Source organism: Diadema setosum, chromosome 10 (assembly GCF_964275005.1).
Source record: "Diadema setosum chromosome 10, eeDiaSeto1, whole genome shotgun sequence".
NCBI lineage: Eukaryota > Metazoa > Echinodermata > Echinoidea > Diadematoida > Diadematidae > Diadema > Diadema setosum.
The window spans coordinates 20,493,279-20,505,280 of NC_092694.1; the positions used below are offsets into that span (position 1 = coordinate 20,493,279).

At 40.3% G+C, this 12,002-nt stretch overlaps 1 protein-coding gene across 1 annotated transcript; it reads right to left on the reverse strand.

The window, feature by feature from the left end:
• Window positions 1-3,066: 3,066 nt before the first annotated feature.
• Window positions 3,067-7,861, reverse strand: LOC140234247 (ATP synthase subunit C lysine N-methyltransferase-like). The gene is made up of 3 exons (XM_072314310.1): window positions 7,489-7,861; window positions 5,654-5,842; window positions 3,067-3,634 (listed from the first exon to the last, which is right to left on the reverse strand). The coding sequence occupies exons 1-3, from the start codon at window positions 7,798-7,800 to the stop codon at window positions 3,428-3,430; spliced, it is 708 nt and encodes a 235-aa protein (XP_072170411.1). The 5' UTR covers window positions 7,801-7,861; the 3' UTR covers window positions 3,067-3,427.
• Between the last annotated feature and the right edge of the window lie 4,141 nt (window positions 7,862-12,002).

Sequence of the window (12,002 nt, forward strand, 5' to 3'; positions counted from 1 at the left end):
CTTTGATTTTAAACAGAAGCTGTGAAAGATTGAGATAGAAACATGTAGCATTTGTGCTTGTTGCAGTAATGTTTAGGAACTTACAATTCAATTCTAAACTGATTTAATCAGTATCTTCAATGTTTGAAATTTGTCAATGATCTAACAAATGGCGCATAGATAGGCCTCTGTATCACTAAGCGTGCAATGCCAGTTGGCAACCTCAGTTTAAATCTGCATTATTCAGCATTTGTAGGGGACACGTGAAAAATCAAAACAAACGAACAAACAAATAAACAAACAGACAGACAAACAGAACAAGTGTAGTCCAAGAAATCAGGCTCCCCCTGATGTGCTTCCCTAAGTTGCAGGACGGGGAAAGAGCAATCAGGAATTACAGTGTACAATGTATATACGGCCCTTTGGCCTTTCTAATCAAGAATATACACCACCTAGGCCTACAGGTTTTACATTACAGGCCGATGTGCCATAACTTTGAAGAAGTTTCTTCAGTTAGCTGATGTGTCCTTTAGACTTCTAACACACACACACACACACACACACACACACTTATGATATATATATATATATATATATATATATATATATATATACACTCACGTGTATTGAGTAATTCGTAGTCAACTTGTTAGTACAATGATATCAAAAACATAACAGAACTCAAGCTCATGATGTCAATACTAACAGTTTATTTTTGACATACAAATTTTCGGGCTCCTCGCCCTTTATCAAGTCTCGTATCACAATATTCTCTCTACTTTCTCCACGCCGTCAAAAAAGTCATTGCGTCCCTGTAGTAACAGACATTACATAGCAGTATATTTTATTAATAAATCAAGTAATCTTTCAATGTAGATGGAAACGTGAATAAACAGAAAATCAGAGACAATAATCACGTCATATAATTATCATTCCTTCTTGGATATTTTTCATGGCATGCAGCATGCATCTCAATGCATCTCAATGTATTCTTCAAAGATGCTCTTGGCAGAATGTACAGTACACGTACTCACTTGCTTGTCATCGCTGGTAATGTATGCTGCGTGACAAAAATCAGTCATTCACAAAGTTGCAAGGAATGGCCGATTCATTTGACTCCACCTTTGATACACGTGATCGTTTGATGCATCTACTCGTACGGTCACATCACAATGGAGCAAATTAATATAACACAGCAGCTGAGGGCAGGCCAACAGAAAGCGTTGATGCAAACTGCAGCAGTTTGACTGTCACTGCCGTGCGGTCAACTGGGTTGCCTCCGCTTTTCACGCACTCACTGTAAGTGCCGTGCCATGTGCGTGCAAGTTGATAGGCTCAGCTTTATCCAATCCTTCATACCTATGACAAGTTTAATTTGGATTCTTCAAATAGTTCTTAAATTACCTCATCCCAAAATTGATTGTGGATGGAGAGACAACCCCAAAACATAATACCTCCTGCCACATTTTGTGGAGGAGGCATAAAAAGCCAATGTATTTTGTAAGAGTTTGTATTTTTTAATATTTTTTATTTTGCAATGAATTTCTGATAAACAAAAAGTTTTGTTAGCATTGAGGGGGCTTAAGTTTCCTAATTTTTGTGCGATGACCTGCTTAAAGGACAAGTTCACCTTCATAAACATAAGGATTGAGAGAATGCAGCAATATTAGTAGAACACATCAGTGAAAGTGTGGGGAAAATTAGACAATCGATGCAAAAGGTATGAATTTTTAAAATTTTTGTGTTGGAACTGCTGGATGAGGAGATTACTACAGCTTGTGATGTCATATGCGTACAACAGTATAAAGAAAATGTAAAGAAAATTCAACATATTTTCATTTTTGTCGCATGATAAAAGAGCACTTGACTTGCCTCTTTCTAAAGGCAGGGGGAATGATATTACCCATAACATATGTCAATAACGAGTCAAGGGAATGTGTACTTTTTTTTTTTCAAAAGATGAAATTTTGTGAAATTCTCTTTTATATTTTCCTTATATCGTTGTACTCATATGACATCATACGCTGCAGTAGTCTTCTCATCCAGCAGTGACTGCACGAAATCTTCAAAAATTCATAATTTGTGAAGGGATTGTCTGATTTTCCTCAAACTTTCAATGATGTGTTCTACTAATATTGCTACATTCTCTCAATCCTTATGTTTATGAAGGTGAACTTGTCCTTTAATACCACCAGAAGAATTGAATAATCCAAACAATTCGGGCACAGCTACCCATTCAATATGCTATTAAACCAGTGTTGTATGTCTTATTCAACCTCAATAAAACTGTCGCTTAACTTGTACAAAGTGGATGTATGTTGACCAATTTTTACTACTAATTAAGTTCATGCAGCAGAAAAATCAAAATGCAGCTGATGAACAACAAACGAGGAAAATCATACTGCTCTAGAAGCAAGTGCAGTTCAAGAAGAAAAAATGGCCTCTACAGTTGCAAAAGAGATGAACCAAGATGGGATGCATGATACCAGAACTGCATATGCTTCCTCCTGCATTCTAAAATAGCATTTATACCTAGACCCCGTTTACAGTGCGAGGCTCGGCCGCGGCCGAGTCTACCTTCATTTCGTAAACGCGCAAAAGGCCAAATGCGAGGCCAAAATTGGCCTCGCTGTGGAGGTGGTCTCGGCCGCGGCTGAGCCCGGCCTTTTCTCAGTATAAACGCAAACTGGGCCAAATGCACGGCCAATTTTAGTCTGGCTTCCACACCCTCTGCCAGTATCTTTCGCTATTCAGGATGTTAACCCCCTCAACGTCGAAAACTAGTATAGTTTAAGGTGGTTTTGTCCTGCAAAGGATTTTTTCCTTCGGCAAAGGCCTTTGCCCGTACGGCGACTTTGTTGCCACGGAATTTAGTTGGCAAAGGGTCTGAAAACCAGACAATACCAAATTGCGTTTGTTTACAAGCAGAGCGCCACTACGACAAAATATTGAAAGGTTTGAATCAAAAGCGTGGCCGAGCCCAGCAGTGTAAAAGGACAAAATTCCGGGGCTCGGCCGCGCAATTGAGGCCGGGCTCGGCCGCGGCCGAGCCGTGGCCAAGCCTGGCCCCGCACTGTAAATGGGGTCCTACTGAAAGAGGATGAGGGCAAAGGAGTGAAACAAATAGGTGGATATCATATGGCTGATGAAAATAAGATGGTTGTAATTTGACATGAACTTTTTATGCAGGCAAGTATGTATTTGCCAAATTTTCACCTGTACTGCAAAGACTCTTCTGTCACAGTAATTAATTCTTCCGTAATCCCAAAGGTACCACTTTCAGAAAAATAAAAATCTATCTTGAAGTGTAGTCACCAATTCATTTCTACCCACAAAACCACAACAATCAGTTCCATCTTTTAATAGCATAACACAGACACACGGTGATATAACCTCTCTGTATAGTGTATCACACACAGTCATGAATAATTTCGTAAACACAATCCTGTCATGAATCTCCAACATGATCACATCCAGGATATGGCTTTGGGTCAGTCCTATTGTTTGGATTGCTGGTGGCACCATAGAGCCAAACCTCATCAACTCCCTCTCCTTTTGATGCCAAAGGCTCCCAATTTGGCACAGGAAAACGGCATGCAACCACAGATGCTGTTGGCTTCATCTCCTGTGAGATCTTCTCCTCTAAAGCATTCATCTGGCAGAGAAAGCAAACAAACAAAATAAAGCAGTGGGAACACAGTCACCACCATGCATGCTGGATCTAGTGAAACAAATAAAGACACATACGTGTATAAAAATTGAGATTGTTTTTCACTCTTCCAAAAGTTGTTTCTAGAACATATAAAGTCTCTTATTGGCTCTGAGGAAAATCTTGTAATTTGTCTAATCATGTAATCCAACATTTCAGAATTTGGCTTCTGTTGTATTCTTTTTGACATTACCTTCATATTTTCTTGATGAAAACTGTGAATACTATTTTCACATTACCAGCCAGTGAGCAATTAACCACTGTTGATGGCGCATGGCAAAGGATGTTGACATCCCTCAGTCTATGCGCAACAAATCATCATGACTAAGTTCTTATGCTAATACATTCACAATATTTTTTCCAAAATTAAACATACAGTACATGCTACATCATCACATGCTTTTAGAACTATAAACACATGATAATTATGTTTTTGTTTTTTGCTTTTTGTATCTGACTTAAGTACAATCATCTTTTTTTCTTTTTTTTTTGTGAGGCAATTCCTGCTGAACTGTAAAGTAGTGATAAGAAACACTGGTGTTGAGGATTGACAGTTACAGCATGATTGGGATCACTTGCAGGGCAGCTACTGTAAAAGCTGTTATTTTCACGAATTTCGCAAATCACATTTGGATCGCTAATTTAACAACACGCAAAAATGTACCCCTAATGGTACGTTATTGCGTAACTCTTCCGAACGAACAAAATTTGTGCTTGCAATTGCGCAATGCCAGACTGCAGTGCTATCCATTTAACCATGTAACGTGTGGGACAGTGCTGCCACTGACATGTGTGTGTGTGTGTGTGTGTACGCATCATACACAAACATTGTGACCGCGAGCTGCGGTGATTGGAGGAGAGCGGCCAAAAGACGCGTGGCTCTTTTGGCCTCTCTTCACGCGCATGCACACTGTGAGTGCGCGTCCATTTCGGCACTGATCGTAAGCTCTCGTGGCTCGGACAGCCATTTTGGGTCAGGTGATTTAGACTCCAGCGTGTGTTCGCTGACCCATTGAGCCAGTGCTATTCTCATTCGGTGTCACGACATTTGATACAGAATTGGGGAGGCAGCGTGTTGCGTTCGTCTCTGTGCCGCACAAACCACTCACTACGATTGTAAGGCTTTAATAGAGCATTAACGTACGCGTCAGCATCGATTCGCGAAAACAACATCACGCAAAAATGTCTATGACCTCGTTATTTGCGAAAATATCTGTACGCGAAAATAACAGCGTATACAGTATTTATCACACCAGTAGCAGCAATAACACCTAACTTGAACTCGCCCTATGGCATACAGTGGACTCCCGTTATAACGAAGTCCTCGGGACCGGCAATTTTCTTTCGTTATATCGAAATTTCGTTATAACCGAATGAATAAACAATAAAAGTACATAGAGTTGATAATGTTGCGGCCCTCAATTTTACTTCGTTGTAACCGGAATTTCGTTATAACCGTGTTCGTTATAACGGGAGTGCACTGTATTACAAATAAAATTCATTTAAAAAAGGGGAAAAATGTCATTACCTAACTAATGTATGATTTCATTTGGGTGGTTGTTTTAACAGGACTTCTACATGACTGACTACAACATGAAAGGTCAATCAAATAAGATTTCAATGAATGCCAACTCATAATCAGTGGTGGAGAAAGTTCCTAAACAGTTGAGTCTCTGTCTTCTGCAAGCCCATTAATATTTTCTTATGTCTGATGGCAATAGACATTAATATGGAATGTATCATTTTTTAATCAAACTGCTTTATGGTTCAGCAGCAAGAAATAAAATGAATTCATCAAATTCCCAGAATTGCATGGTCATTAACAGCACAGAAATATTGCACATAAAAAATTAATCAACCCTAATGGTTACGTAATGAGAAATAAGTGTTACAAATGTACTTGTTACTGGTTTCTCACCCAAACCGAAATTTGAATTACTTTAGTAATATCAACGTTGTTCTTACCATTTGTGACACACCAAATATGACAATGACATCAAATTTCCCCAGGTCAACATTCCAAAGATTTGTACGATGAAATGAGGTTCTCTGCTGGATGCCAGCTTGTCGAGCTGCGATCCGAGAATACCAGACAAGCCAAGGGTTGAGTTCGTAGCCTATGCCATGGTAGCCTTGCTTTGCTGCCTCAATAACCTTGAAAGACAACACACAGGGCTTGAAATAAGATTTTTGAAGGACAAGGCCACATTTACAAGGGCACTTTTTAGCTGGGGCAAAGTGGCCTTGGATACCCCAAAATTTCAAGGGACATCCAGGCATTAGTAAGGGCATTAAGACCACTTTTAAAGGGCAGCTAATGTTGGTCAAAAGTGCACCAAGATATTTTTTTTTTTTTTTTTTTGATAACAACTAGCGCAATGTAAGGCAAACTGGGACCAGAATTGCAATACTTAGTATAACACACACACACATTTTATACAGGGCTGGAAATAAAATCTCTGAAGGTCAAAGCCACTTTTTTTGCACTTTCAGCTTGGGGGCAAAGTGGCCATGGATACCCCAAAATTTTAAGGGGCATCAAAGTCATTTGAAAGAGCATTAACCCTTTGAGGACGAGTGATGACTATACTCGAGCAAGTGTCTATGGAAAATACCTGCTGTAGCAAAATCAGTCCGTCCTATAAACAGGTTAAGGCCACTTTCAAAAGGAAGCTAATTCCTATTTACTTTCTTCTTGGGGAGTGGGAGATAATTAAGAATTAAGAAATGAAGAAAAGAAGAGAAATAGCCTTATTCTAGGCCCATTAAAAAAAAGAAACAGAATCATATCACATTTGAAATCCTGCCAGTGGTCTTGCCTCGGATCTTCGGCTTGTGCTAGCTTCGAAACATTCTTTCCTTATCATTCCCCCAGGCCCCAGAGTTGTTTATGACCTCCAGGAAGGCACCAGTGTGTGGTTTCTGATCTCTACTCCCCCTTTCCCAAGTCACATGGCACCTATCGTTGGATTTTTCTTTCTCCTTTTTTTTTTTTTTTTTTTTTTTGGTCAAGATGGTGTTCACACACTGTACCACCTCATGACTACATGTTTTGTTTAGTTTAAATAGTTTGTGTTTTTTTCCCCTAAATATTCAAAATCCTCTATCATATCTACACATGGAGCATGCAGAGTCACCTAAAGGCAGCTAACTGCAACGAGAAAACAGCAGGCAATTTTCTTCTGCTACTGTAAACTAAAAGTGAATATTTTTGCACGACCAATTTTTTTTTTTGCTGGGCCCGGTAAGAAGAGTATCGCATGTTTTTTTTATACCGTGGAATCAAGACATCAACTACTGGAATATGGCAAGCAAAAAAAGAAAAGAAAAGAAGAATATCCTGTGCTTTACTTGTTGGGCTAGTTTCTACTAGATCTAGGTCTAGTTGTGCGAAATGTGCTAAAATTTGGGCAAAAATTTGACCACAGCGAAAATGTTCAATTTTACAGTACCATTACTTTTTTAATACTGCCAAAAACACTCAACTTTGTGATCACCACAGAACCCAAAACAATTTAATAAAGAGAGGGGCATGATTGATGGCCAAAAGAAAAACGGCACACCTACATTGTAAATTGGAATACCACTACCAGGTGGTGTTGACCTCGGCCGACTAACGTTTAGACCTAGCTCACGTACTGGCACACTGTCACTGAGCTGACTTGACTGTATAGTGTAGTCATATCAAAACCAACCAGGACACCGTTTTTCTCCAACGAAATCATATTGTCACATCATCACAAGCCTGCTATATTTCTAGAACACATACATTTTGTATACCAAATTCTAAATCTACTCACGATTCTTCCGTCCCCACTTCCAAGATCGACCAGTAAGCCTTTTCCGCTAGTCCCATCTACTGTGTTATGTGTTTGTTGATATACTGCGGTCCTTCGAAGTATGGAGAAGACATTGGCAACTTGGCCCGTGGTTGCGGGGACATAGGGAAGACAGACCCGTCTAAACGCTGGAAGCACAAACGGCGTCGTAACAGCGTATAGGCCGCCCACAACAGCCCCCGTAACACCAATTATAATCGCTCCTTTCCCCAGTTTCTTGCGCTTACTGTGGTCATTTGCATTTAAAGTGGCCATAGGTGAATTTACACTCATGACAAACCACAGTCCCACGTAATAATGCTAATATTCATAAACCTAGTTATAGAGCATGTTACATGATTGACCGAAAGATCGGTCTGTATCTGTCCGTCGGGGAATGTTCCGCGGAGACTACGTCTGGCATTCACGGATCCCCGGCCCCTCCGTATACAGAGGACAGCGTCAATGGCAAAATATAAAAGAGTCCTCCGGACAGACTGATCTTTCTGTCTAGTTACATGATAGCAGACTTCACCTTTCACGTGTCATGGAACATCACGCTAAAGTGCTATCCGCTATCCGCTATGGGGTCGGGCTAACTCGGCCCACGGGACATCTCGTCCCACCCGTCGAGGGTGGGCCGAGTTGTCCCACCCGTTGGTATCGATAGTGATCGTGAGCGCTTGTCTGTGTTTGAGTTTATTTTGTCTTTATGACGTCTTTTCTAACCGTAATTTTTATGGAATTGTATTAATAATAATAATAATAGTGAGACTCTTATAAAGCGCACATTTCTACCTTAAAAAGATACTCATGGCGCTATAGAACAGAGTACATATTGTGTCACGTTACAACAGTATCACAGAAACTAAGACAATAAACCAACAAACAATAGGCCTACATACGTACACATACTATACATACAGGTATACAATATTGTTAATTTAAATTGAAAATATATGTCTTGAGATTCTTTTTGAAACCATCAATGGAAGATGCTTCTCTAAGAGATTTTGGTAGGGCATTCCATAGTTTTGGGCCCATATATGAAAACTGGGCCCGATCCCCCCAATTATGCTTGATTCGAGGTACCTGTCAATTTTAGCGAGTTTGATGAACGGAGATTACGTGGTGGTTGGTGAAGATGACGAGTATTTTGAAAGTAGACAGGGGCAAATTTGTGCAATGTACGGTAAACAAGAAGAAGAATCTTGAAGTTAATACGTTTTTCTACAGGAAGCCAGTGTAGGAACCGAAGTATTGGGGTACTAGTATGCACAGTTTTCTTCTTGAAAGTAAGTAATCTAGCGGCACAATTCTGAAGACGTTGCAGTTTACTGAGTTCTTTTTGTGGAAGGCTGCAAAACAGAGAATTGCAGAAATCTAGACGAGGCGAAATAAGAGCATGCATCAGTTTTTCTGCTGCTGATCTAGTTAAATATCTCCGAATTGAGCCCAGGTTACGCAAATGAAATCTTACAGATTGGGATACGGAAATGTGGTCTTTGAATGTCAGATTTGCATCATAAACAACACCAAGATTACGAACTTTGTTCGAAGGCTTGATATTACTATTGCCAATTCTAACATAACATGTATCAGAATTCACTTTAGACAACATCTGTTTGGATCCTATCAGAATAAATTCTGACTTACTGTCATTAAATTTGAGACCATTTCTTTCCATCCATCAATACATAATTCCAATCGTTTTACAGCTACAGAGAGTTCAGTCCTAGTTGGTGAAAAAGATACAAATGTATATCATCTGCATAACAGTGATACTGAATGTCGTGTCTTTCAAAAATGTGTCTAATCCTTGAAAGATATAGTGAGAATAGAAGTGGTCCACCTACAGACCCTTGCGGGACACCGCAAGTAAGTGCAGTCGGATCAGAGTTACTGTCATTGATCTTAACATATTGTGAATGGCTGGTAAGGTAAGATTGGGACCACTCTAATGCAAGTCCTGTGACACCAACAGATCTGAGAGTCTGGGTGAGAATGGAATGGTCAACAGTATCAAAAGCTGCCGACATATCAAGTAAAACAACTGCAGTGATATTCCCAGCATCCATCTGTCTCAAACATTGATCTGTTAGGTCAGTAAGTAATGTCTCTACACTATGATCAGGGCAATACGCTGATTGGTGGCTATCAAGAAAATCATTCTCCTGCAAGTAGTCTCGTAGGCGTGAAAAGGAAACACGTTCAAGCGCGCCGGAACACTTCTGGTTTTGGGGGGGCAAAATGTCAACGGGGGCACATTTATGTGCGATGTGAGATCCTCGGCGCGGGAGCGGAGCGAGCAAGCGGGGGGGGGGGGGGGGGGTGTGGAAAGGGGGATTTCCCCCCCCCCCCCCCCCACTGTAGGGAGCTTTTGTAAAACAGGGTACAAAAGTCGCGTTTATAGACCATTAAAAAGCAAATTTCTGAGGAATTAAACATAGTGAAAAATAATCAATGCGAAGGACTATGATTCATACGGGAGTACATAATAATGTGATGGTGTGAGATCCTCGGCGAGGGAGCGAAGCGACCGAGCGGGGGGAGGGTGTGGGAGGGGGGATACCCCCTCCCACGGTAGGGACTTTTTGTAAAAACAGAGTATAAAAGTCGCGTTTATAGAGAATTTAAAGTAAATTTCTAGGGAATTGACATATTGAAAAAATCAGTTGGAAGGACTATGATCATAACATACGGGAGTACATTAATAATGTGATGGTGCGAGATCCTCGGCGAGAGAGCGAAGCGACCGAGCGGGGGGAGGGTGTGGGAGGGGGGATACCCCCTCCCACGGTAGGGACTTTTTGTGAAAACAGAGTACACTTGTATAAAAGTCGCGTTTGTAGAACATTTAAAAGCAAATTTCTAGGGAATTAACATATTGAAAAAAAATCAGTTGGAAGGACTATGATCTTAACATACGGGGGTATATTATGTGATGGTGTGAGATCCTCGTCGAGGGAGCGAAGCGACCGAGCGGGGGAGGGTGTGGGAGGAGGATACCCCCTCCCACGGTAGGGACTTTTTGTAAAAACAGAGTATAAAAGTCGCTTTTATAGAGCATTTTAAATCAAATTTCTGAGGAATTAAACATAGTAAAAGAAATCACTGCGAAGGACTATGATAATAACTTATGAAAACTTTTCATTTTACTATAAGTACGGGCAGAACGAGCGAGCCACTTTCACTTTGCAATTTATCTGAAATGTACTCATTAAAAGCTTAAACGTGATCGCATCGTTCGAACAATGAAAAATATTCTTATACTGCTAGAAAACAAAGAAGAAAATGAAAAATGTAAGGTTTACTAAAGGTATGTTTCAGCGGGCACACTCGAGGACACGAGGCTACCATCTATGCACTAAATTTACTCATATGTTCCTATTAGTGTATATAGATACAATACTGTATGTTGTTAGTGTATTATAATTTTCGCCCCATTAGGGGCGAAAATTTTTGCATTTTCAGTTATGAAATTACTACATTTAGACAAGAAATATGCCTTTATTGTTCATTTTGGTCTTTAAATCAGTGATTAATTATTTGTTACAGGGGGCACTTTGGGGGGGGGGGGCAAAAACTCGTTTTGCCCCCCCCCCCAACATTTTGTTTGGGGGGGCAAGTGCCACCCCTGCCCCCCCCCCCCCCCCCCCGCTTCCGGCGCCCTTGAACACGTTTCATAACTTTGCTAACAAATGGCAGGTTTGAAATTGGTCTATAGTTGTTTAACACGTTCTTATCTAAATGAGGTCTTTTGAGGGTTGGAAATATCACCGTTGTTTTCAATTCATTTGGCACAACACCTGCTGCAAAACTGCCATTTATTATGCTCGTAATGGCAGGGGCAGTCACTGATACACATTTTTTTTTTTTTTTATCAGATCCGTACAAAAAGGGTCTAATTCACATGACTTATTTGGAGACTTCATAATCATATTCTTAACCTCAGTTACAGAGGTTGGATTTAGTGAGTCTAATTTTGAAGTAGTTGCAACTTCAGCTTCACTTTTAACCACACGGACACATGGTAAGGATAAGCGTATATTCGCTATCTTATCGGCGAAAAACCGATTAAACTGGTTTAGCCAATTCTTTGTCAGAATCATGCTCAGGTAGAGGGGATTTCTGTTTTCTGCCAAGAAGCTTGTTTACAACCTGAAAGAGTTTCTTTGTGTCTTTTCCACAGTCATTAACTTGTTTAGAGTGATATTCAGTTTTCGCTTTCCTGAGTAGTGAACAGACATACTGACGGTGTTTACAATACAACTGCCTATCAATCTCTAACAACGATTTCCTCCATTTCTTTCTAATTGCCTTCGACGCAGTTTCGCACTTGCAATTCCTTCATTGTACCATTGAGTGTTTGGGCGAAGGGTAATACAGCGCTTCTGGATAGGAGCGTACTTGTCCAGAACCATCGACAAAGTAGAGTTATAATTGCTGATAGCTTTTTCAACATTTTCAGCACTTGAGCAATTAAAAGGAAGAGA

What these genes read in the sequence shown, in the direction of transcription:
- LOC140234247 (XM_072314310.1), bottom strand. Translation starts at nt 7,800, where the DNA reads ATGAGTGTAAATTCACCTATGGCCACTTTAAATGCAAATGACCACAGT. An exon ending in GAAGTGGGGACGGAAGAATC is followed by an intron (nt 5,843 to 7,488) that starts GTGAGTAGATTT and finishes TTGTCTTTCAAG; the next exon opens with GTTATTGAGGCAGCAAAGCA. An exon ending in TATTTGGTGTGTCACAAATG is followed by an intron (nt 3,635 to 5,653) that starts GTAAGAACAACG and finishes TTTCTCTGCCAG; the next exon opens with ATGAATGCTTTAGAGGAGAA.